The sequence below is a fragment of the Trachymyrmex cornetzi genome, unplaced genomic scaffold (genome assembly GCF_001594075.2).
Source record: "Trachymyrmex cornetzi isolate Tcor2-1 unplaced genomic scaffold, Tcor1.1 scaffold147, whole genome shotgun sequence".
Taxonomy (NCBI): Eukaryota; Metazoa; Arthropoda; class Insecta; order Hymenoptera; family Formicidae; genus Trachymyrmex; species Trachymyrmex cornetzi.
Genome location: NW_017296059.1, coordinates 2,214,351 through 2,242,112, shown reverse-complemented (window position 1 = coordinate 2,242,112; position 27,762 = coordinate 2,214,351). Strand labels below are relative to the sequence as shown.

The following is a 27,762-nucleotide window of genomic DNA, read 5'->3' as shown; positions in this document are numbered from 1 at the left end:
AATGCGATTGCTTGTCGAGCAAATAACATTTTAAAATGAAGTACTTTCCGCTCATGGACTTGCAAAACATTACCAACGAAAGTACAAATACTGCTTATTCGAAACTACTGCAGTATAATTTATGGCGCGATGGAGCGCGAGAATAAAAAATGTGGGGAAGTATTATACCTTCATCGAGCAACCGCGCAATTAAGGCAAATTAAGTGGCCTGCGTGGCATAAGGTAGTCTCCCTCTGGAGACATTTGGGGTCGAAACAGGAACAACATACTTTTCGTAGCATGGGTGGCACGTTTATTCGAGAAGGAAGTTGCGCGAACGATTGACCTAAAATTCCGGGAGCATGTTTCGTAGCGAGCGAGCTTTCAACAAATTCGTTGCCTCAGTTTCGGTAAACGGCCCGCCGTCTTTTCGTGTTTCACCAAAACTTGTTAGAACACGATCCCTATCTTCACTTCGAGACATCGAAGACGTGTTTGTTGTTGCAATGTCTCTTTGGGGAAGTTTCTACTAAGCTGCAAAATGGCTCCAAACATGAAAACACTATGGAGTATTATGTATTTGCATTTATTAATTTTATATATTTTATGAATTGAAATTTGATGATAAACGTTTACATTTTGAATACAATATTAAAGTTAAATTATTTCATAGAAAAACAAATAAAATATAGTTTCTTAATATTATTTCAATGTAAAAATGTAATTTATGTATAGCATCTGATAAATACTAACAATAACATTACATCAATATTATAATTTCCCACTTAACAATATAAATGTAATATAACATATGTTGTGAAGAAAATTATAATAGTTACATGTTGTGAAAGAAATTATAAAATTGATGTATTGTTACTGTTAATTGATATTTACTAAGTTATAGGATCCAATTTTTTACATAAACAAATTATAATATTTTGTTTTAAATTATTTTACGCACGTTTTCTTAATTAGATATTGAAAATTTAAAGAAAGGTTCGAGTAACTAATAAAATAACAAAAAGTTTGAGTGATCAATTAAACCTGAAAACGAAAATGGGAAGAATTTATTTTATTGAAAATTATCTCTTGAAAATCGTTGTGTGTGTGTTGTCTTAAGCGTGTTAATTTTTTATCCAGCATTGTCCGTCGATTCCATCCATTCGCTATCATCGAACACTCGTCTTTCATGTCTGTCACGACAAATTTCCATGGATTTCTCCATCGATCTTTAGGGCCGCATCAGGAAGGTCGCTCTCGCGAACTCGAGCTCGGTAATGGTCGTTTAAGAGCTCCGTGAAAAGCCCAGAAGCGGCTCGGGGTTCCTTGATATCTCGTCTATCGGAATTTCCTAGAATAGTTATTCTCTCAGTTCACTCCAAACCCCATTATTCTTCGCGCTAATTCGACGTCGTGATTATTAGCTTTAAAACTGTCGATCCTCTTTTGAATCGGCTCGAATTGACTGACGTATAGAATTTTATGGGTATTGTATAGGAAATGATACCGTTTTCTCTCTTCAAGGAGATTTTATAAAAATTTAAATTGGGAAAGCATTACTTTAGAATTTAGATAATGTATTGACACAGGTACTATATAATATATTATGAGAGAGACATAATTATTTAAATTATTTAATTTAATATTTAATACTTAAAATATTGGATATATTAAATATTGAATTAGATAATTTAGATGAATTAAATGTTTTAGTTTATATGTGTAACTATTAATTGTTGAGAGAATAGTTATGCTCTACTACTAACATCAATGTCTTTAAGACAAATATTTACTGCTATAGTTTAAAGATAGTAGGACAAGCATGTATCGAATAATATTGGATATTCTGATTCTTATTTTTCTTCTGTTTAAATTTTTAATATGCCAAAATAAAATGTATGATGCACAAGTTAATGAAAGATTATGAAATTATAATAATTTTTCTTCCAACTTCCAGAGTTAGTTTATGAATGCTTTCCATTTAATGACACAAGTTAATACAAATATCGTTCTATCTTTTTCGACATTCAGAGAGTAACAAAGATAGAACGACACTTACTTGATTTGTGTCGACTTGTGTCACCAAATGGAAAGCACCCTATTTAGCTTGTGAACATTCTAAGATGCAACTGACAATATTTTTCTTATCGTGAGAATCGCAATCTTCATAAAATGGGTATTGTCTTTCAACGTGACCTTTTTTTCCGAGGGACTCTTTTGTCGCGTAATGGTTGTAATACGATGGTTCGGCGCGAAGGTAGATAAAACTAACTCTGCGTGTCCGATGTGAAACACGTCCGAGGAACAACTCCCTTCCGTCGGTCGTACTAACACGTAACCGCATTTTCCGTCGTTCGCTTCAAGTGTACACATCGAAAACCGAAGAGAGGGTATAGTCAGTACGAACAAAAAACACTTAAAAAGTACGGAGGACGTGTTCTGAAATATCGGCGTAAGGTCTGCGTGCCTAATTCGATTATGTCACTACCTGTCGTTAGAAATCGAGTCAACTATACATCTTTTCTTCTTTAGTTTAACTGTTATGAAATTTTGTCTTGAGAGAGATCCATCTTGATTTATATATTCAAATACACTTGTAGGATATATTTATTTTTTAGTTCAAAATTTAATTGTCTTTTGTAATCACACAAGAAAAATATATAAAAGACAGAAATTGTTTTTTATGCGAGATTTTAAAGGGATAATTATATTGGATTGGAACAACAGTTTATAATGTTATTTTATTTGTATCGTGTCTATATGTTTTCTATAAATTTAACAATTACATCATTAAATAGAGCAAAGTTACAGCTATAAGAATCTATTTTTTTTTAACTTCGGTACGATGATAATCAATGAAGTTATGAATAATCAAAATTAAAATGCTCCTTTTATTTAATTCGCGATAATTTAATAACAAAAAATCTTAGGAATATTTTTAAGAAAATTCTTATTTTGTAGGAACAACTTTAAGCTTGCAATGTTAGAAAATTGAAAATTTTTCACAAGTCTTTTTTGAGCATGTGAGAAGAAAATTTCCCATTTTGTTTAGCTCGTAGTCTTCTATATGTAAAAATTACCAAAATTACAGAAACTTAAAAAACATAGTGATCCTTCGAAAGTATAGAGATTTTATAAGCTTAAAAACTTATCTTTTAAATTTAAATTTCATTCATTCTTAATGAAGTTACAGCTGCTTGAATTTTAAAGTTCATAGCGTTACGAATTTTGTTCTAACGCAATGTATACATATATAGGGTAACTCCGGCAAATACGCCGCGCTGAGATTTACGCCGCAGAAGTCAGAAAAGATAGAAGGAGTGGGGGTAATTTTCCCGTAACTACTCTGCTACATACCTTTACGTTATATTAGTATTGTGTTATGATTTCAGCTTCTTACTGTTAATATTAATTTACGCCGCAGAAGTCAGAAAAGATAGAAGGAGTGGGGGTAATTTTCCCGTAACTACTCTGCTATATATTTCAGCCGTTATATGAAATCTGATGATCTCGATCTGCCGGAACTCTTCGGTTCGCGTAAAGGAGACACGGCAGTGTCGCTACGCTTTGGCTTAGCGCCGAGACACTACCAGTGTCTCCAGATGAATTTATTGTGAGTTGAATCGATTTGTCACTGTAGTAAGTAACGCCATCATAAGTTACAATTATACATAAAATGGTATATCTACATAAAATGATTAATGCAGGACGTGTAAAAAACTTAGTGGTTATTTCGTGATACATACGTGTAGTGGAATAGTAAAGCATGTATTATTAAGCATGTTTACATTATTTGTAAATTTTTCATGAGCCGTACATACCCCCTTTATGTTACAATTATACATAAAATGGTATATCTACATAAAATGATTAATGCAGGACGTGTAAAAAACTTAGTGGTTATTTCGTGATACATACGTGTAGTGGAATAGTAAAGCATGTATTATTAAGCATTTACATTATTTGTAAATTTTTCATGAGCCGTACATACCCCCTTTCCCCCTATGAGTAGCCATATATCCCATCCCTATGCAGCAAAAATACAAGATTTCAAAAAGTTTATTTTTTAATATGAAAAATAAATATTTCGGATTTCTAATATTTTTTCATAGTAGTAGACAGTACAAAGTTTTTACTGATATAGTTCGTTTACTATAAACATAGTAAATAATACTTAATAAATTAAGTTTTTGGTAGGTGCATATATACCGGAGTTACCCTAATATAATTGTATGTATAATTATTAATTAGACGCAATTATATGTATACAGAGAGGAAAAGCTTTGAATTTGACGTATAGCATTTATTAAATTTATTTCTGTAAATATCACATTTTTCTCTGTAAAAAAGTCTAATTATGTGTCACGTTTAATTATCGTTTGTTGAAAGGCAAATTTTATTATAAAATAGACATAATGTAACGAGACAGAAAATCATATATTTTGTATTATTATTACACTTAATTAATATTATTTTGTAAATTGCGTAGATAAAAACACATTATTATATATAATGTTAATATTATGCAGTAAGATTTTCGAGATATTTTTTTTGAAAAATAGTATTGCAGAGGAAAGCGATCGTGAAAAGAATTGTTTCCAAGAATCGACATTGTATCGATACTACTACCTTTTGCCAATTGTTCGTTGCGCTGTTGACTTCGCAGAAATCATCCGAGCGAAACGTAGACACGCCTTTCGAGTCATCGATTGATACATTTACTTTGGGCGGCAATGCTTGACGCGTTTTGCTTTCCATCGACCGGAGTAGGAAGAAGCTCGTTTTACTCGAGGCGTAAAAATACGAGAGGTAAAGTACCGAGAGTCGGATCGAGATGAAAGGAATTTCAATTATTACCCGAGGCGCATCGAAACGTTTTATTTTGAAAAACGAGAAATAAACTTGCGCATTAAAAATACGACATCGAAATTTCGAGAGTTACAGACGGAGGTTAATCGAGTAAACAACACAAAAGCCAACGAGGTGTTTTCATAACCAACGGAATTATTGATAAAAGTTATCGATAGAAATGTCGCCGGTAGTATTGGAAAAACTGTGCATATTTTAACGGAAATGATGTTTCGTTTATTAAAAAATGCAAAACTAATACAGAGAGTATAGAGATACGTATAAAGATAAAAGACAAATAAATTTCGTTTAAGGTATTTTTTTTAGATGATTTTAGATCGCATAATAATAAAAAATTCAGAAATTGCACAGGAATATAGTTAGTGATAATTATTATTTCGATGATTATTATTGATACGCGTTAAAGTCTTATCGGATTACTTAACTAACTGTCGGAATTGAAAATTCAGCCTCAAGGGATGCAGATCTTGTTCTCTGTTATCTATAGCATTCCCTCGTTAGATATAATACGACTTTAGTCTGTATTATCCTTCTCGTATTCTCGTCGCGAAATGATCACACTCGCAAGTCTCGTCGGCGGGAGGAAGTGACGTAGTTCGTTCACTGAAACATCGATCTCGCGTTCCGCCCTCGAGGGATATGCTCGTCGCTTTACAACTCGCCGGAAATGACCGGAAGCGTTAGATTGCACGATCCTTAGACGAGAAAGCAAAAAAGTGGGAAAGAGTGGATGAGAATCGAGAATAGCAAATCGTCAATGAAAAAGAATTTTTGCGATTAAATCTGGCGACCAATGGTCTTTGACAAAACCAATCGTACAAAAATTTAATCTCGTGTTTTTCATTTTTTTTCTTATTTTTCCGTCCTTATCCGATCAATTTTCAATAATTCGATTCTTACGAAATTGTCTTTAATTTGTTCGTTATTAGCTGTCGCAACTTGTTTTCAATCAATTTTGTAAAAAAAATGATTGAAAAGACAAGCTTTGTATCAACGAGAGAGATAAGAGATAAACAAAAGCATCAATTGTAACTTCATATTTAATAAAAATTTATTTTGAATGTTAAGAGATTTATGCACTATCATGTATATCTGTTTTACATTACACATACTATTACATTTATTACAGTCGCGCTTTTATATAAGGTTGTATAAAAGAATTTAGAAATAACAAATTCTCTACATCGTCGCTACAACCTGCGCAGATAAACAGGGCATGTTATTTCGTGCATAGCGGCACCGATTTTCGCAACTTTGTTTATTCGCGCTGGACATATCTGTGGATTTTTCGTCAACAACGTAGTCGCGTTACATCGGACCTCGATCGCTGCGCAGCATTTATTTTTTCAGCAATTAGTAATATATCACGAACTGTTTACCTTTATGCAGCGTTATCATTGTGATAGTTTTATCAAATTGCAATATTGATTTGATCTACATTAAAAATATTGTAATTATGACGTTGTAAGAACCTGAATCAGGACTATAAGTTTGTGAAATTATAAATAATCGTGCACACACAAACAAAGTAATGAGTTTTATCTTCTGCTTTGAATAAAATAGTCATACATGAAAGGCTTTGCTGAAATGTCTAAAAATTCAGCTAGATACAGTACTAAAAATAATTTTATTTGAATTAAAGTAATTATGTAGGATGCTTAAATTGGTTGCTAGAATGTTAAAACTTACAATATTGTTCATCATACTTACGTGTCCCACACAATTATTTTGATAGTCTAATAAAATTATTTTTAGATCTGTATCTAGTTATGTTTTTTGATATTTTAGCAAAACCCTTCTTAGTTTTTGTCTGTACGAATGAATTTGTTTTTAATTGAGTACGAACATCATAAGTATATCCTTCGATGCACTATGAGTATGTGGATATTATCCGACTGTTTCTTTTATTTTATATATGCCATAACTTTTTTTAAATAAAAATACATATATTGAGTTGTTATCATTATATTTTTTAACATCTAGCGTTTTAATTTAAAAAATTCTTATACGTTTATTTTTATATAATATTTTTACCAGTATGTTATGTACGTGTCAAAATGTATAATGTGGCATTGGAGGGTTAATATTGTTAATCACTTGTTTATATCAGATAATTTCCTTCTTTTTCATTTTTAAATAAATACTCGTTTAAATTTTGATTGCGTAATTTGATCTGTGAATTTATCCGTGTTATTTTTCCTACAATCAGTGGATTGCCACTTTACATTCTATTTTAACAATCCAATGAAAATGTCGTGAATCTGCACTAGCCCATCACTTCATTTTACAAACTTTTACTTCGTAAAATAAATTTTCTTTATGTCTGGAAACATATATGTATATCTACATGATACATATATATATGCATAAAATATCCGATTTTTCGTTACACATCTATATTTTGCACGATAAACATGTTGTGTATTGATTACTCTACAAATTTATTCAACTGATTGTTGTTTTATGAAATGTATCTTTTTTGCGTGCTAGAAAGCGTTTACGTCCACTAAATAAAACTGACAATATTTGATTTATTGCTTTGTATCTACTTCTATTTGACCCAATTGACTGCATTTATTACCTTATGAATTTGCAATCTTTTTAAAAACAAAACCTTTTCTACGAATACAAAATAAAAACAGAGGTAATAAAAGTCTAACGCAGATAACTGTATGCAGTTGTATTTGATAAAATAATGAGCAATTAATACATAAAAAAGTCAAACATTTGAGCTCAAATTTGAGTCATCTTTGGTAACATAAAAATATAGAAAAGATGTAAACGGTACACTTTTATTAGATGTCAAAGGAGCAATGCGATAACACAATTCCTTGAGTTTAAATAACATTTTGTTATTTTTAATCCATTTATATCGAAATGTAAATCAATTCATTTCTGTTAGTTTCTTGGTAAATGTCCATATTAATGTATACATTTGATAAATAATAAACTAAATTTCAGTCAAAAATACATCTTCTTGAATTGAATCGTTTAACTCCATTGTTTCAGTCAAATTAATAATATATTGGATAGGAACAGTGCTAACCTATAGAAATGATTAAAAATTGCTCAAATTAACATTATGAATATAATTTAACATTATGAATTTAAATAATGTTGGCAGCAATAGTAATATTTAATTTATCGCGATACAAAATGAATTGTTCATGAATTGTTCATGAATTGTTAATGGCTATCGAATAGTGACGTAATCGGAACGGTAAGACGTTGCCTCGACGGGTGTGCGAAGCTCAGTGCGAATAAGCTGCATTGTTCCCGCACAAAGGATACCATCCACCTGCCGCGTTTCATAGATTTCCCACGAGTTTCACTATATGCACGCGGAAGACCCGAACATTTTTCTCTCCGTGCACCGTCATTACTTTCATATTCGCGATCTTTCCTTCGACGATGCGCGAAATCTATCGTGAAGAAAAATGCATTGCGGGATGCGGACAATTTTCCGTTATAATCGGTTGATATCTCACGATCGATCGCGCTCCTGTCTGTTCGCTCGCGTCGCGGCTTTGCTCGTTTCCCTTGTGAATCCCGCGGAAATCTCGTCATTGTGTTCCGCCTTTTCGCAACGACGTATCTTTCTGTCAAAAAGAATAACCCGCGCAAAAGAACAGAAGGTAAAGCTTCTATGGAGGGTTGTCGTCGAAATGATTTCAAAGAGACGTTTGGTAACTTCAAAAAAATACCAGTAAAAGTTACGTAAATACACAGTATGACTATTTTTTGTTACGAGTAAACAAGCCTTTTCAATTTTTTTAAAGTTATCGTGATATCTTCGAGCCTGTCAAAAATAGATAACGAATAAAAAGAGATTAAATTTGTGAACAAATATTTTGTTGACGAAAAACTTCGGTATTGTACGATTGTTATATTTATCTCGACCTATCCGAAGCTTTTATTTTAAATTTGTTTTTCGAACTGTCACTAATGTCACTATACACAATATCAACATAACAATGTAAAATTGATTTGTTAATTAAAGTTGGAGTTTTAGTTGATAAAGATTAAAACAGTTCATTAGTCAAGATACGAGAATTTCGGATCACATTCATTTTTATAGTAATTCTGTCAAACTTGGGAGAACATTTATTGTCAAAATTTTCGGAAAAGGCAAACTACTTGATAACATTTTTGATGTATGTTGTTCAGAATGATCGATTGACTCTGGTTTTGAACCGTAGCCTACCCTGATAAACCGTCGATCGTTGTTAATCCGATATCGTAGTACGCGCCAAACGCGGCAGTGAAATTAACAATAAACGCGTCACGCGTTATCAAACGTGGCTGTTGCTGCTAAATGCCAACTACACGTGTCGATGCTATCGCAGCGTGAAATTTCACTGAAAACGATTCGAATAAAACGTTACCCATCCAGAAATGTGAAATTCCGTAGATACCTGTATTTGAAGTTTTCAACGTCATAAAATCTACTTTTCTTGAGCTGTAAAAAGAAATAACGATATCTTTTTAAGAAACAAAAATTCTGCAAATATATTTGATATAAAATTTTATTGATTTAATTAGATTTTAATGGCTCTGTGAGAGGGAACATTTAACACTACTATGATAAATGTCTGCTAGCTGCCCCCCCTCACATAACCAAATCTTAATGACTAAATTATATGATAATGCGTGGGGGAGAGGGGGGGCAGCTAGATAGATGTCTATAATAATTATGAATGATATATGCGAAATGAAAGACAGATATAAGATAGAATTTATATACAATTATAAATAGAAATCGGATCAATAAGAATAAATCAAATAAGGGAAAAATGTCACTCTATATGAGGTGAAATTTTTTATTATAAGTTCTTTGCACTGTTTTAAGATGCTTATTAAAATTATTAAGTTGACGATCAATATAATTTATAATGTTATGTCCAGCTTCAATTTATGGCTGGTATTTATGATAATTTTTTATATTTAAGATCTTCTAGGTCTATAAATATACAGTTTTAAAGTATCATGAACCAATCACCGAGTCGCGCTAGCATCTTAAAATATTACTTGAGACGATTTTGAAATAAGAATGGAAAATTGGTCTGTGATTGCGTTTCAAGTCCAACAAATCAAATTGGTGCGCAGTTTATAGAAATAAAAGTGTATAATCTATTTGTAGTCTACATATGAATATTATTAAGTGTCAAGATCTGCGACCAGAAATAGAATTTATATAGCTTTATAAGTATATTTTGTTTCACTTTTCTTTTACTGACAATAATGCATTATTTGTTGACAGGTTATTGTCTGAGAATCGAATGAGACGCGTACTACGTTAGGATGGTACGAGGGTGAAATCGCTAAGAGACGTTCGTCAGTATGCTGCGGATATTGATAGTGGTGACGTGCATCGAGATATCGACGCTCGCCAATGCACAGTCGAAAGGAACTACTTCTTTCGATAACGATGCGAACAGCGACGAACCTGAGCATCCGAGTGAGTACAGAAATATTCTTCGAAATATTAAAATATTAGATATATAAGGTATATACATAAAAAGTAACGATATTTATCGTCTTTCTCGTAAAGAATATAAATTATATGCAAAAATGTCTTGATACGGTAACGAAGTTACTTGCTGTTTTGCTGTTTGACTTGTCCACACATTGGCGTTATGCAAACTAATTATTTAGGGTACACGTACTTAGTAGTTTGACCGAGTTTTGAACTACCTATGTGAGTGACGGTTAACTAGATATTGACAAATACGAGTCCGGCTTAGTTACTACACTAAAACCCAGTTTAACTACGTGTAAATAGCGCCTGTCGAAGAAAGGTCATTTGATTCTCTAGTGAAAGCGTCTATAGAAAAAACGAGCTGATTACGAAGAAATTTAAACATGCACGGAAGGACAATTTTGCTGAAGTACAAATTTAACTAGATACTAATAGATAGATCGGAAAATAATTTTGTTGGACCATTAAATAATTATGTAGGACAACAAATAAGATAAAAATATTCAGTGTTTAGAGTAAGAGAAAAGTAAAAAATGTTTAATGGGAATCAAGCGCGGTAATTAGTGCGCAAATATTTAAATTATAAACCTTTAATAATATTGATCACATACTTTTCTAAAATATTATCAGATTCTAAATACAATGATCAAAAACTGTACGTGTTTCAATTTATTTTAGTCATTTTTAACGGAATAAAATTAAATGAACAAGTAAAGCGGATAAAGCAAGGTTGGTAACGCATTTTACTCATGTGAAAATATGCAGAAGCTAAAGGCCAGTATCTCATTGTCCAAAGGCAAAGATTAAATTTTCCTTGTCCATCACAGTTGGTTAGTTGGAAGGATCAGGAAAGCAATTAAGTATGTAGGACGCTTAAGCATAATGAGGAATACTGCAAAAAGTTTTGATATTCTAGTAACCAGCTTGACATCCTACATAATTATTTGGTAGTCCAACAAAATTTTTTCGTATCCATAGCAAACTAAATTTTTCCGTTAGTAAAACTTTTCCGTGCGTCGAGTCTGTTGGAGAACACGAATGTGTTTTTCTTTCCGGTGCGAGCGTTTGCATCTTTCCGCGTTGCATTTTTCCATACATACATATGTGCATGCACAACGAATCGCCGAGTACAATTCGGTGAAATGGCCACAGGAACGCATTTCAGTGCAAGGACGCTTCCTTTCACCAATTTATGATGCGGAAACCGGCCGTGGCGATGGCGGAACATCGGGAGGGTAAACCACTCGTGGAAATTGCCGCGCGTGAGCACGAAACTTTTTTTAAATTTATTCGTGTACCGCCTGCTGGCGAAACGAATATCAAGATTAACGTTCAAAGCCGGTGAAAGGAGTGAGGCATAGAGAAACGAGGACGGAAGAACCGATTCGCGCTAACTTCGACCGATGAAGTTCTTCGAAACATATCGAGATCGCAATTACCTGTCGCCCACCCACAACCGAGAATCGACGGCGAAAGTTGCGAAGATCGCACAGCGACCCTATATATAGTTGCTTTAAATTTCCATACTTCACTTTCGCGAAGTTCTCTCCAGAAGTTTGATGATCGCGTCGACAAGAGTGACACTTCTTCTACCCCGAGAGAGTAATTTTCCGTCTCTCGTTTTATATGCCGCGGGGCTCTCTAGGACGCAGTCAATTCGCTTTGAGTCGTATGAATATATTTTTTTTATCGATGCTATCGGACGATCTTTTATATCCTGCTTCGTTATCCGCTTTGGCTTGTATTTTCTGCTTTCTTTGAACGTATTTTTATCCTGATAAAAAGGACGTGATATTTTTTATTTTGGTTGTCTACTCTTTATTATTACACATATTTATTTAAAAATCTCTTCCGTCGTTTACATGCGAAATAATTATTCAATTGAGTAAACTTTTTCAACTTGGAAGATCCTTAGTGTCTTTCATTAAAGTTCATAAAATAATTAGTCGGGATGAAAGCAATACTAACGAATTATGAGGCCTCGCATGTCGACTGGCCGTTAGAAGTTTATACTGGCGAAAGCTCGGCGTACTTTATAAGTTCCGTACACGAGGCCAAACTAATTAGATATGTATGAATAGCCCGAGCGTCGGTCGGGGACATATAATTAATGCGGCCCGCTGGCTAAGTGAGAAATTAATTATAATATGGAAATTGGAGTTGTGTATGTTCTCTCTCTTTCTCTTTCCCTGGCTCTCGTACTTGTTCCCCCGTTCCTCTATTATTACACACTAAACTCTGACCAGTCTGACCATGCATGCGAGCTTCCATCTTTCGACGCAATAGAAGGAAGATTTCCCGACGCAGATGCAACCGCGCACGTTATACATCGTGCAACAGCATATAACACTCACGATGCTCTCTTTTTGAGAAGAAAATCTCCTTTATGCATGATAAAACCATCAACTCTCCTTGTGATAAATTCATCGCCACACGTGACCGTCGACACGAATGTCACGGAGGAAAGTTTCATAGTCTGTTGTCAGAATTTAATTTCATCGCGTGATTCTGTCGCGTGCACTACGCGAAATTAAAATTGGCATAACTATCTTTTTATTTACCGTTTAAACAATTTAATTCTGAAAGGTAATTTGCAAAGTTATGATGAGAGCTTATTTTAACTAAATCTAAACGTATATACTAATTATCAGATTAGAGATCATGTAAGTAATATAAAAAATTATTTTTCTGCATGTTATGCATAATTTTTAGATAATTTCAGTTTTGCACTGGAGCGTTAATTTGAAAGCGGTAGTTATACATATTTTGCTTGTGGGATTAATATCGCTAAATCTAAATTAGATCTTGTAATATGTTCTCTTATTTATTTTCATCGTTATCTGACAGATATAGTCTGCAAATGTATATGGAATTACGTACATATGTCTTTAGGAAACTGTTCGCTTTGTCATGAGCGTTGTACTTTCTGATTATACAACGTTATGTAGTAATGATGAGCAAGCGAATTCATATTCTAGTTTCCTGCACGCTTTACATGTCTTCTGTCTCGAGGATATCATCAAACAGAACATCAAATTTCAATATGCAACAAAGTTATATTTGAGAGATAAATTGCATTTATATATGTATAATAAATTTTTATATCTTAAATGATTAAAATTGCTGACAAATCTGTACTTGGGAAATAGAAGAAAAAAGCTTTTTACAAAAGAAAGCCTACGAAAATCCAAAATTTTATAAATCTTATTTTGAAAAAAAAAATAGATTATATTTAAATAAGTAAAGTAGACATTAAATAAAAACGGTATACAAATTCTGAAAATTTTTTATAAAGTTTTATATCTTCTTGATTACAATTATATAATAGTTATGTACAATTATCACAAATCACTGATTTTGATCTTGTTGTCTCCAGTACATAAAAATGTTCTTCGATAGAATAAAACTAAAGAAATAAAACTATGGATACATTGTAATTTAAACTTGCGGTAGGTCGGCAAAGAGAGGATTTCGACCGGAATCGATTTATTTCATCGGTTAACTACTGGGGTTAACGATAATCTCGTTCCGTAGCCGAGCCCACAGGAGTTATCCTCGTCAATAAGGGGCAAGTTTCGAGCGAAGCAACTTCTACGGGCTACCTCAGTCGAAGTTAACGGTAATCTCATTGACGAGTCTGCGACACACACAGTCAGAATCCGTCCGATGAGTTCTGCAATTTTTGGGGTCAAAATCGCAAGAGTGCTACAGGGTCTCTGCTCGTTAAAGAAGTTCGTAGATAGCAACTCGTCATGAACGGAAGTACGTTGCTCTCTTCAGGATTTGCTATAATCTCGGCACCGTCGATCCTTCAGTTCCTTTGGGAAGTGCATACCTACTTAATTTTGAATGTATATATTTTTAGCTTAAAGTTCCTGCGTAATTATAAACACAAATTAAGATATCAGAAAATTGAGAATTCGAAAGTAATGCATATATGTAGATTAGCACAACACGCAGTGATTTTTAAGTTAAAATCTTGTTTAAACAGAATTTATTCAGAATAACATAATGAAGAGTTATTTATTTTGCTTTCGAGTTGAACTTTTTGTGTCTTGAAACTTTATCTATTTGTTTTTTCGTTTTTAAATATGAAACTACGGAAAAGAGAGTTTGGCTCGAGAAGTTAGTGAATTTTATAACGGAGCAACACAGAAGCTCGAAATCTCATTTTCATACTTTGACTCTTAGGTGCGAAACTTATTCGATTAAAAGCTTGAGGCTCGAAGTCGCAAAAATGCATCGCGGTATTCGGTTCGCAAATCGAGGTCGCCGTGGTCAACAGGCCCCTCTCGCCTGTTAACGAGTTCGCGAGTTTGCTAAAGTCCCGTCTTGGGTAGCCTCAACAACGAGTTGGGGATTCCGCTTAACTCGTTGCTTTGGTAAACTCGAGGACACTTTGTTAAGCTTAATCTCCTTTCACGGTTATTGGGTTCCGCTCTTTACGAACAAAAGGACGCGAGGCTGTCAGAGGAGGACTTAAGTCTTTCGGGATATACTGGATATGCTGACAGCCATATTGTACAGAATCACGCGGAAAATTTGTTCCGGATTTTATTTACTTTGCATACTTTTATGGAAATTGAAATAACCTCCATGGCAATATTTATTTTGTATACTATTGTAGTAATTGAGAGATTCTTAGCAGAAAGATGGCGTTTCTTGCAGAGAAAATAAAAGCTCTTTCACGCTTATTACTGGACGAGTGAATTTTCACGCAGATTCATTTAAATAAACCTTTCAGAGGTATAAAAGGTCATAGCGGTGCTGCTTCGTTTTCTATATAGTTAACCATTCATATTCCATTCAAGATTGAATGACTGACTGAATCTTGAGAGAATATACGATTAGAAGAATGGATTTTTAATTATCTTTTCTAACGGAAAGCATCCCTTCGGGAAAAGAGATTTTAAATACTTTTTACGTCGTACTTAAGGCGCATCCTGGGAATATGGCATGTATAGCCATTATATTACCACGGTCTGACAGCCGGTAGCACGGTCTTAACGATTATCATCGTTTTAATAAAATTTTACTTCATCAGCATCTCATAAAAAGCGGTTAAGAAAGAAGTTTCTGCTATGAACGGTGACACAAAAGAGCTAACTTGATAAAGGACGCCTTTGTGAGGCCAAACAGATGACGTAGGTGGTTAACATTGTACTTTATCCAGAATTAAAAATTCACGTTTTTATGCGGTTGAAATACATCAGTAAATAATTCTTTAAAAATTATATCAATGAGAATATGAAAATTATACATAAGTCATGTAATTTTTCTTATTTAAAAATTAATTATTCTATATTTTTTGAATATTAATACAGTAATCGCTTTACGTTTCGTTTGTATTACGTACGCATATTTACTATACAATTCGCCGTGCTTCTTTTATGCGTTCAATATGGAGTCTGAGTAGAGAGAACAATTTAAATTATCCAATAACAACAACGTACTGTTTTTGTGAAATCACATATGTAGATAATGTATTATATTGGCATTTCTAAGATCGATATTCAATAAAACGACATCTTAAACAATAGCGTATAAAAAGTATCATATTTTATATATACACGAATTATTATATTCGGTCATTAATTTCAATACTTTTTTCTCAGAAAAAGTCATTATCGTCGTTTTTTCAGGTATTGGTAGCGACGTAGAACATAGTAATATATTATAAAATATTGAATTTGTGGAATATAGTAAAAGACATATATACATATAAAATTAAAATTATAACATATAATTCTATATAATGTTTATATAGAATAATTATTATATTATTCCCATTAAATAATGTTTAATATGAAATTAATTAAACAATATGATATTTTATAATTCTATTATAGGCATTATGTTACACAATTATATTTAAAAAATCATTTTTTCTCTATTTTGCGTTATGACCATTCGAAATAACGACGTATAAATATAACATATGGAAATGTCTGAAAGTATTCGATATTCTTGCAAGCTTTTCTGTTTAAAATGCATGTCCGAAAAAACGTCCACTGGTAAAAGCAAATACGTAAAAATCTCCAAAAATGTCACGGTTCTCTGATACTGTCAAAAAATACAACGTCAGGAATCCGCAATAGAAATATCAATAGAATCGAAAAGTAGAAATAGCAATAGAAATATCTCGCGTATCGTGCGTCTTTACCCTTTCATAAATATTCTTTAGGTACTCTATAATACGATATTTCGATGTATTTCTAATTGCGGGTCTCCGACTTGCCGAGCACACTCAATGTCGGGTACGAAAATCTCGCGGATTCAAAACGTGTTCGGATAGAAGAATAATAAAAGAGCGGTGCATCTACGTGTCGTAATTTAGGTCGAGGTGACAGGTCCTGCGATAAATGCATGGCCCTTTAAGTGGTCGCCTCGTGGCGGCGTGAGGATCCTCGTAGGGAGCCTGGTAGTGAAATACGGCGAAAAAATTGTCCCCACGAGGATGCCGCGAACGAACAGGCTCGATTCAGATAAAAATTTCCGACGTTTGTCACGCTTCCCTAATTAAAGGTGCTAGTATTAATGACGGCAATTTTCCGACGAAACCTCTCTGGGCCGATCGATCTGTTTAATTTAATTTTATTCGAATTTCTTTCCCGCGTTCTCTGTTATTTGTTCCGGAAGTTCCGGCTTACCAGGAACACAGATAGCATTGATCGTCGTCGTCGTCCTTGTTGTCGTTTCGTCTGCCCAGCCACATTGCAACTTTGTCAGTAGTTGCACTTGTACCGTTATCTTAACCACGCTCGTGCGTGGATAAACTTTTTGCTTTCACGTGGAGAGTAATCGAATGAGAAAGAAGCTAAGGAAAAAAAAATATGCGTCCATGATGCACCGGTTAACTCAGTTGGCATAGTGAGGCAAATAATGTGGATACTTAACGGTGTGCTTTTTAATGATGTTACAAATTCTATCATTTCAGTTATTGACAGGAACATAAATAACTGTTGTGTACTAATAACATATTAATGATATTTTGGTTTTACTTTGTGCTTTTATCGTGAGTAAATACAACTGGTAACGTTCAACAGAATTTTTATTGATTATTTGATAAATTTAAATATATAAAAAACAATATTAATATTTCTTTCTGATAATATTTAAATGTTTGCTACAATAATAAAATTACTTGAGTGTGAATACTATAATTATTGGATTATGTAAAGTTTGGCGGCATATTAATTAAATTAAAATTGCATTTTAATAGCACAAAATTGTATAAAAGTAAAAAATGCATAAATCTCGAAAGAATCCTTATCCTTTTTTGATAATCAAATATTAAAATTAAAGCAAACTTTACCTAAAAGTTAACAAAAGAATATAGTTTGTTACTTATTTTAATTGCTTTAAAATCTAATTTTTTACAAAATATTTTATTTGTATACGATTACTCGTAATTTTATCTTAGAAACTTTGTTTCCATCACACACTTTTTTCAATTATAAATCCCTTTTCGAGTAGATGAAAGCACGGCATTTCCGACCATTCGGTAATGTTTTCAAGTGGATGTGCAGTATTGAGAATTGTGTATGAGATAAAAAACAAAATAATTGAAATAGATTCCATTAATCGAGATTTTTTGCGAAAGCTCGTGAAAGATAATTTCTCAATAGCAATCATCGAGCTTGCAACTTCATCAGCGATTCCGCTCGTTCAGTACATTTGCGTAGGAGATTAAAGTTTTCTACTTCAATGGCGGATCGGATAGAATTGCCACGTAAAAAGGCGCACGGCCCTGTACATTTACAGTCCAGCTAAGCAAAAAGACCGCTCCAATTTAATCCGGACGGTTACGGCCAATTTAACATTAATACTCAAGGGCTTCACCCTGAAAAAAGTTACGCCGATGTGGGGGTCCTATCGCTCCAGCAATAAATTAAACTTCTCGTTCTGCCATCGGCATAGGGCTTGTTAACTTTCGCATTCTCTTGCAACACTCGAACTATTTCTTATAACGCACGGGATACATATTTATCTGTAGATACCTAGGCGAGTCGACAAGTAAGTCATTTTTCACGTTATATGTAGTTCAGTAACATCGTTCGGACCATATAGACCATAAATTTTATATATTTTATACGGTGAAGACATAAAGTAGGAAATATTTTTCGGAATAAAAAATTTCGCGGATAAAACGCTTTGAAAAAGAAGATAATCAAATAAAAAAGAATGAGCTGATATAAATTTTTTATACCTTTATATTTTATTATGGTTTTATGTCTGTTAAGCAGAAGTCTATTAAGCCTATTAAGCACAGAAAAAAAGTTTCTTTGTGCTTTTATTTTCTTTATTAACTTTCAACTATTTTCTCGTGGACAAGTTAACTGTAATGTTTTAATTTAATCCGCATGTTAAAACTTCTCTGGCCATGACGGTTGGACGAGTTAGAGCTTTAGATTCGACGTGAAAATATTACAGTCCTTAAAACTGGTTCGCCACGGAAGACCGCATTAGTGGTCGAATTTGTTGACCACGATAATTTATTTAAATTTTTACGAAACATAAATCCCTGGCAAACCCGCGGGTTTGCATGCGTTAAAACGACACAGTCGGGTGTGCTCGTTTTAAACGACGTTACGCGTGTTCCCGCATGATATTATCAGCCTTAGCCATCGCCGTGGTGGCATCTAATGACATTCGCCGTGTCGCAAGGCATATACTTGCAGCGAGTTTCCATCATAAATGGCCTTCGCACCGCGTACACCGAGTGCGGCGTGTCTTACACTCGTGGTTGTGCGCCCGGTTGTTCACTACGACGATCAGACGCCTCTAACGAGTATTTAAACTAAGCTTGTTAACCAGCCACGGATGAGCAAAGGACCGCGTTGCACTGACACGACCTATCGGATTTAAACGATCTCCTGATCTCCGACCTAAAAACCGTGACGCTTTTGGTTTCGCCATTCTCTCGTGTCCGCACCTTCGTTAAAAAAGCGCAACTTTTACGACTTTAAAAACTATACTCGTTAACGACATTGGAAAACGGAGCACGTGAATGGAACAAAAAAAAATCAATTCTTATATATCCGTAAAACATTGCCTGCGTCATCTAATTTATTTCATTCAAATACATCTGTTTATCACATTGTAAGAATGTAATTTAATTCATATCTATATTATTTAATAGTATATTTAATATCTTGTATACATAATAGACAGGGCCAAACCTAAGTACAACTGAACGGAGGGTGGTGATTCTTTATGCAAAAATAAATTGAAAGTGCAGAATAAACTTCTTTCGTCTGAGGCTCTGTTTTCGAGAAAATTAAGTTTGGGAATTGCAAAATATGCACTTATAATGAACATATGATTTGTGGCAAGATATTGTAAATGTTTACGTTACGTTCACACGATTTCATGAATGGCAGGATCAAAGAAACAAATAAATTAAACAACTGAAAATAAACAATTAATTTTTCAATTTTATTAAGAGAGAAAATTTACTCAAATAAAGCCTCGGACAAAAAAGTTTATTCTACACTTATTTTTGTACGAAGATCACCCTCCTCCTCTCATCCAGTGTACTACAGGTTTGTCTCTATCTTGTATAAACATAAAACTTCAGGAAAATTAGGAAAACATTATAATGGCTATAAAAAAATAAATATTGTACAATATAACAAATTGTTGAAAGTGCTCGTTAAATATTTTAAATTAACGTAAACCTTGGTAAAAGTAAAAGCTGATATTGCAAGGGAAAATAACTTCTGTGAACGATGTGCTAACTACTTCAACAGTATTGTCATTATACTCTACAAGGTTTGTACATTATTTTACGTGATATTACAAGGACTATAATGAGTACCTTGTTAAAGTTTCTATTGTTACAGAAGAAAAGCGTTTGCCTCGGCGTAGATTACTGTTGTAAAGTTGACCTCTTGGTACACACGCTCGTCCGGAAATAAGCGATTCATTTATAGCGAAGAACTTCAGAAAACAGAAGACTCATTTAACAAATTTTACTCTACCATTTGATTGAGTTTCGTAGAGTTCGTAGCATGTTATGTCAGCAATCTAATGCAACTCGACTATTAGCTGAATGCCAGGCGCAGCTGGTGAACTCGGGAATCGCTTCCAGTGTCGGGCAAATATTCAGAGCTCAAATACGAACGTGATGGACTTAGCGTGACGAGAATTAATTATTATACATGTTGCGTCACAATTATGTCGTTTGCATGCATTTCGAATCGTAAAATATAAATAATGAGGAATTTTTTAATGAAAAATAAAATGCTAACATTTTTGAAAAATTATTCAGATAATAAAAAGCATTCCAGTTTGAAAATGAGAAAGAATCAGTGTTAATGGAAATAGTAAAATTTATGCATCGCGAGAAGTGCTCTTCTCATGTCTTTGTGCTTAAGAAGTCGTCATCGTTCTCGAATTTGCACGGCGCGATCAATTTTTCTTTCTCTGCTTTGTGTGTATGATATTCTCTTTACAATTCCATTCTTCTTTGATGTACTCGTGGACAGTGATACCGCCGCCGCCGGGGTCGGTGGCCAGCGATGGCGCTTTAGCGCTTCCAGTAGTTCCGGTCGAACCGACAACTCGCGCTGCGGTTTATGAATTACGAGGCGTGATCCGCGCAAAGCGACAGACCGGAAACAGAGAGATAAAGATAGATAGATAAATAGATAGAGAGGGGGGGGGGAGAGAGAACTAGAGAAAGAGGATGAGAAAAAGAGAGTAGTCCGATGGGTGCAAGCGCGATGACGTACTTGTCGTCATCGTCAAAGAGTCTCGGACTCGTAATTAATCGAGTTTCGCCCGCGGACGCGCAGCGGACTATTCCCGCGAGTCAGTTTTCTATCGCCGTACTTTGTGCCCTGTGTTTTCCAAACCGAGTGCCGTCGCCAACCGGCTTTTAATTGATACATCCCGCTCGTTAGCCGTACCGCCGGTCATGGCTCTATCTCCTTGCTTCTCTGTCTCGCTTTCATTGTTGTCTCAAATGCTCCACCGGCGGAAAATCCCGTGTGTGTGTGAGTGAAGTACAACTCGAGGTCAACCATTCGTGCCACAATAATTCCTTTTGCTTAAATTTAGTCAATAGATCTTCACTGAAAGGTACAACAATCAGATAAATTATTAAGATCTTGTAAATAAGCTCATATTTTCATATTTTATTTTTATGACATTTACAAAAATATGTTATTAATCTTTGAATTTATGTTAGTCGAGATTAATTTTAGTTTATTATTTATATGTAAAAGAGATTTTTTTTCTACTTGTTTTCTTGAATGCTTTAGAAAATATCTGGTTGGATTAATTAGAATTCTTGTTGAAAAAATGGATGAGAATCACAGAATTTTCTGGTTAAATCTACTAGAATTCTAGTTGTGACAACCGAAATTCGGATTGATATAATTAGAATTTTTTGATTCGTTCATTTTCAACCGAATATTTTTCTCAGTGTATAAATATGTATGTAAGCAATCAATATACAATCTCTCGATAAGAGAGGTATTGCATTAAGGAATGCATTTGATGCGATAGAAAACAATTTTCGATAAAATTCAACGGTACGGCTACTCCATTTCTCCTTTTCTCACAATAATCATATTTAATATTTACGATCATAACTATACTTTAATCGCGCAAAAGTCTCTTTCGCATTATTCTAAGCGTAAAGAACAGGAATTTAAGTAATTAAGCGCCGAGTTAAATCTTCCTCAAGAGGAAATCGGATTTAAATTACTCGCACGGACGCATTCGAATTACTCGCGCCAAATATTTCCCGATAATTACCTTTTCGTAAGACGCCCGCTGCCGTCCAACACGAATACCGTGGATGATAAAGAGAATTTCCAGCGGAACTCGGACCGCAGTTCTTCGTAATTCGTCTCAAAGGTGATCGGCACGCCTTCGCCTCTTTCGCGAGGGAAACTTAGCTTGCACGTATATCTTCAGGCGGGGCGCAGTAGTATAAGTCCACCAATGGATCGCCCCGAGGCGTCCGAAGTTTTAATTAATCGGGGGTACGGGCCTCGAGGTATTTTTATTAATTTTCCCTCAGTTCTCTCTCTCTCTCTCTCTCTCTCTCTCTCTCTCTCCTACCTCTTTTTCTTTCTACAGTATCAGCGCTGTTCCGGACAACCTGGTCGAGTCAGCTCCAACCCTCTTTGGAGACTCGTAGAAGGATAATTGTGCCGAAGTTTTAACGGTGTACGCGCAAGTCTGGGCAAGATTACGATTATCTCGAGTAAACTTTCTACGTATCTCGAGATACGCGCGACGCAATCCACGAGAAAACGCGCTGCCGCCGCGTCGCAAGAATGAAAAAGAACGACTATTGCGATAATTTCGTAAATTATAGGGGTACACTACGGGAGAGTACTTAACTGATTTTTCTCGCTAAATTATCGCGTTTTACTATCGCGATGAGATAGATGTAGGTGAAACGATTCGAGGTAAAACTCACGTTTCGAATTATAACATGGAGATTATTAATTACAAGAAATGATCTTGATGAATTCTCGATGTTGACATACTTTGTATAAATTGGAAACCCGTTACAATTTGTGATAATTATGTAGCGCATGATTATAATGCGGACGATAATTCGGATTGGCTCTGAATATTAATGCGTGCATTATATGTATACGAGTTATAAACCGTGGAGTGAGATGAATGACGTGCACGATAAGCGAACGACGTGTTCTGACCATTGCTACAATCTTCGACTGAGTAGTTACTAAATTGCAGTAGCGAGTATCACGTTATTAGATTCACGAGTGGCAACCATTAAGATAACCGAGGCTCGTAATATTGCAATGGCGATTAATAACGATGATAGATTTGTCGTGTTGGGATTAGAATCTATGACCGCACCCGAGCTGTAGCATGACGTTCCGTGCGATGCACATTTAACTATTTATGTGCAGCAACTGCCCTATTTTCTACTCTGTAGACAGTGTAGACGAATGACAACGTAGAAAAGTTTTTGTAATAACAATTATCTTAGCATGACTCATCCTTTTAAAAAACCTTTTATAAAGAGTATATTGAATTCTTTTTGTTTATAAATTTTTATCTCGTTTCTCTTCAAAAATTGAGATATTTGAAACTATTTTATATGTTTAAAATTTTATATGTATAAGTACTTTATAAAAATATGTACAATAATAGAAAAAAATAAAACTACAAAATATAATTTAGATTAAAAACTTTGAAGTTACAGAAAATGATGAAATATATTAGGGTCGTATAAGATAATTAAATATAGAACTTCTGTCTGTCAATTATAAAAATTAACATTGCAGCTAAAAAAAAGTTTTATTGCATCAATAAGATTTTAAAGTTCGATTTATGTTTTCATTTTTTTATTCTATAAAATAAAAAAATAAGATACGCGAAAAGTGTAGATAAAGTAATGAAAGTAAAAAGATGCTAATATTCGTATAAATAGTAAATATCAGTATTAATTAGAATTATGTAGAGTCTAAAAGCAGATGAAATGAATATGACATAACTTTGTCGTACATCAATCCGTATCACGGGTATCTCGCATCGTGGGTATCGATCCGACAAATACGTAGAGTGTAATGCGGCAGTGTATGCATTGCGTGCAAATGAAACTTGCACGATGTCCTGGGATTTCCAACCTAATGCATGCAGAGATTGTTGAGAAAAGATCGTATCGGATACTCGGAACAGTCCGAAACCGAAGGCATTGACATTTTGTAGAACGTGTTATTACAGAAATATTAGTATCTTAAAATCAATAAAGTGGGTAATGAAATATGCTTATATTCGTAACAAGCTAGATGTTATCATTAAAATCAATTATTTATAAGATAGCTTTCAAGCGAATTGTTATTTTATTGTCAAATAATAAATTTTAATATCGCAATTAGGTACCATTAGAAAATTACATAACTATAGATAAAATATTATACGATATATTGTACGTGATGTTTAAAATCATACCTAATGGATGGAAGCGTAATAACGCTTATGACCTGCAGGCAATATTTGGAATTCATTATCGTTGTATAGCATCTGCTATGATTAATCGAATTAATATTTACCTAACTTGACGAAAAACATGATATTACGATGTAATTTTGAAAACTCGAGCGAGATTGTACTTGTAATTCCTGCTGACTTGACATTTACGGAGATCGTCGGTCGAAAATTCCGAATGTATCGGGAGAAATCCCAAAACGTTCGACCGACGTATAACGCATTTCCTGCAATAATGGCTCTCGAATAATTTAGCCGCTTTAATAATGCGTCCATTAATATCGTTACTTTTATTATATTATCGCGCTCTGATTCAAGCCCGCACTCCGGTGCGCGATATGCGCCACCCCTGGAACGATATTCCGTCCGTTTTTGAAAAATTCATGGATCCAGCTAATTGCGCGTTGGGCGAGTTTATTCCTCCTATTTCGCCGCGTTTCGCATAATAATTTGTCGTGACGCAGTCCCCAACGAGCGCGGCACTCGATGCAATTAGCTGGACTGCTAATTACGACTGTTTCTTTGTTGTGTCGCTTCGTTTTTCGGCCAAACTCATTTTCCGACCACATTGCGCGAGCTAGACGATAGTAGAAAAATATGGATAAAACGTGAGGTCATTATTCCATCTATTTAGTTATCCTTGTAGCTTTTCTTATATATATTTCTCTCTCTCTCTCTCTTTTTCTTTCTCTCATTAACTCATTTTATCAACAAAATGTTTATTGGTATCTACTGATGATATCATTCCCTTACTTAAAAAATGATATAATTCAAAAAATTAAGTTTCCCAGAAAAGAAAAAAAATAACAATTTTTCAGATTGACAGAAATTTATTGACTAATTAAATAATATCGCAAACATATTCTTAAATTGATCAAATGTCGTTTTTGTTATTTCCGTTTTACAATCTTAAAAAAAAAACATCCTTTTTAAGTTGTAATGATTTTGATGATTTTTTTTAAACCATCCTTTTTAAGTTGTAGTGATTTTGATAAGTTTTTATAAAGTTATAAATTATTTTGATGATTAATAGGGTAATATTTACTTAATTCTCTCGTGTGTATTTTTGAGTATTAAAACAAAATTCTAATTTTAAGGAGTATTCATCTATTAATACAAGCATGAAAATGATCTCGCCATCAGTTTCTCAATAAAATTTCATCCCTTAAGAATGCAAGCTATAATTTGGAAACCACAATGATGCGGTATACTGTGGTACGTGCCAATAAACCGCTAGTAGGATACCCGAGTTCCCTGCTATCATGCCCTATTTTATCCCCTCACGCTGTTATTCCTTCCACCTTATACATTAAGACGAGCGACGTTGAAAGAGCAGCGATTTTCCGCGGCTTCTAGGTGATTTTAATTAGTTTCGAGGCTCATTAATTCTATATCGCCGCGCAAGAATGATTTTGCATGAAAAGACCGTTTCGCGCAATATTATTTAATATAAGCATTGTGTTATAATAATATTCCTTTAATTATTTTCGCACTATGAATAGCTTGTGATCATTATACGATTTATTAAACGAGTAATGCCGAAATATGTTGCCAACGTATGTTACATGTTGAAAGGATTTTGTTCACGAATTTGAACTAAATTTTTTTCGTACAAACATTAAATTGTGATTAATTCGTATATTCAGTTTATTCCAATTTAATGCTTCTCTGATATTTTGAATGATACTGTCTGACATTTTCAAGATATCTGTTATATTAACCAGGACTCGGTCGTATTTAAAATAAAATTATTTAAAATATATATTGTAAATAAAAATAAAAGTTATTTAGTATTCTTTATTTTAAATCACTTTTTCTGACCTATTTCTTATTTAATATTTTAAATAAATTTGTGGCCCTTATTTTATATTTTTTATTTTAAGTAAGTAATAATTATTTTACCGAGCACTGATATTAACACAAGCAATCTTAATTAGCATTTTGCGGTCCGTACATATTACGTTATTTACCATCTGACTGAAACAAACTACGCTATAGCACGAACTGAGCTGCATATTTTTTTTACCGTAAACGTGCCGATATAAAAACACCTATTAAAGTTGAAGTACTTTATTTTTCGTATTTTAAGTTTTTATCTATAACAACTATGCATGCAATAATAATTGTATGTATTTATCAAGCAGAAGACTAATGTTCTTACACGACGGCACTATGTGGTTGGCGGACTGGAACGTCGAAATTCGCGCAACGGCATTGTGCCTTCGGCGGACCGTAAATGGTCAATGCTTATAACCGCAGTCCGATTTACGCTTACAACTCTCGTGAGCATCATTTGTTCTTGTTTAATACTTGATAAACAACAAGAATGAAATGATTCTTAAGCGTCGTAAGTATGAATCGGGCCGCAGTTTATGTCTTGCATGTCAATTTGCTTACTTCTTTTAAAAGATACTTCTTTAAAAAAAATTTAGTTTTAGTTTTTTTTAAATATTTATTGTATGTCACATAAGATCCGTTTTAGCATTCAAGACATGAAGTTTATTTATTAATATTTCCGAATTCTCTAATATTCGTTATAAAATTTTTTTAAATTTAATGAAGTGTAAATTCATTCTGCTGCATTTATTTCCTGTGGTGTCTATTAATAACACAGATTTCGATTACTGGAATGAGTCTAAACGTATGGATTACACGCATGCATATTTACGCGAATGTGCCTCTGCATCGAGGATGGTTGGATGCATCGAGTGAGCTCTCAATCCAACGGATGCATTTAGTGCATCGTGATGACATGAAAAGGCGAAACCGATTTCATTCAGCTAATACCCTTTGGTTCGTATATTCCAAATTCCCAGTATGAATAAATCACAGACTACCATATGACGAGTTTGACTCGTGTCGATCGTCCTTTTTCGCGAAATCGACAAGAAACGCAAAATGTTCAGAATAAAATTTTAACTGAAGAATGAAATATTAGATTTTGCAAAAGTTGTGGAATTACTGAAGTTATTAGAATTTATTGTAAACAATTTTTTAGTTATTTGTTATTATAATATTATTATAATGTTAGATACCAACTGCATTATATCAACACTATTTTTCGACTATCTAATTTTAATTTATTGTTTTAATTTTAAAGCATGATGAAATACATATTTGCCACTATTTCTTATTTATTTATAACTAAAAGAAGAGTAGCATTGAAGCTATAATGATTATACGTGAAACTTATAACAGTGAATTTAATGTTTCTGAAAGTTTCATGTCATAAGTGGCTTTAATTAATTTAATTGATTTAAGACAATTTGTTCTAACGATACTGATTTTAATAAAAATTAGAAACGTCTGTTAAATATTAAATTTTAGCCAAGAAATACTCTCAGTATAAATACATTATTATAATGTTGCCGAGCAATGTTATAATAAACACATAATTAAAAAATGTTTAAATAAATTCTAATGACGTCTACAATGGTGACTCCATAAACTTT

General features: G+C 33.7%; 1 protein-coding gene across 1 annotated transcript in view; it reads left to right on the top strand.

Annotated features, from left to right (window-relative positions):
• Positions 1-10,130: 10,130 nt before the first annotated feature.
• Positions 10,131-27,762, top strand: part of LOC108757626 (basement membrane-specific heparan sulfate proteoglycan core protein) — a 235,045-nt gene continuing 217,413 nt past the window's right edge. Inside the window, exon 1 of the mRNA XM_018502094.1 lies at positions 10,131-10,306. Within this exon, the coding sequence (XP_018357596.1) occupies positions 10,189-10,306 (118 nt within the window). The 5' untranslated portion in view covers positions 10,131-10,188. The remainder of the gene's footprint in view (positions 10,307-27,762) is intronic.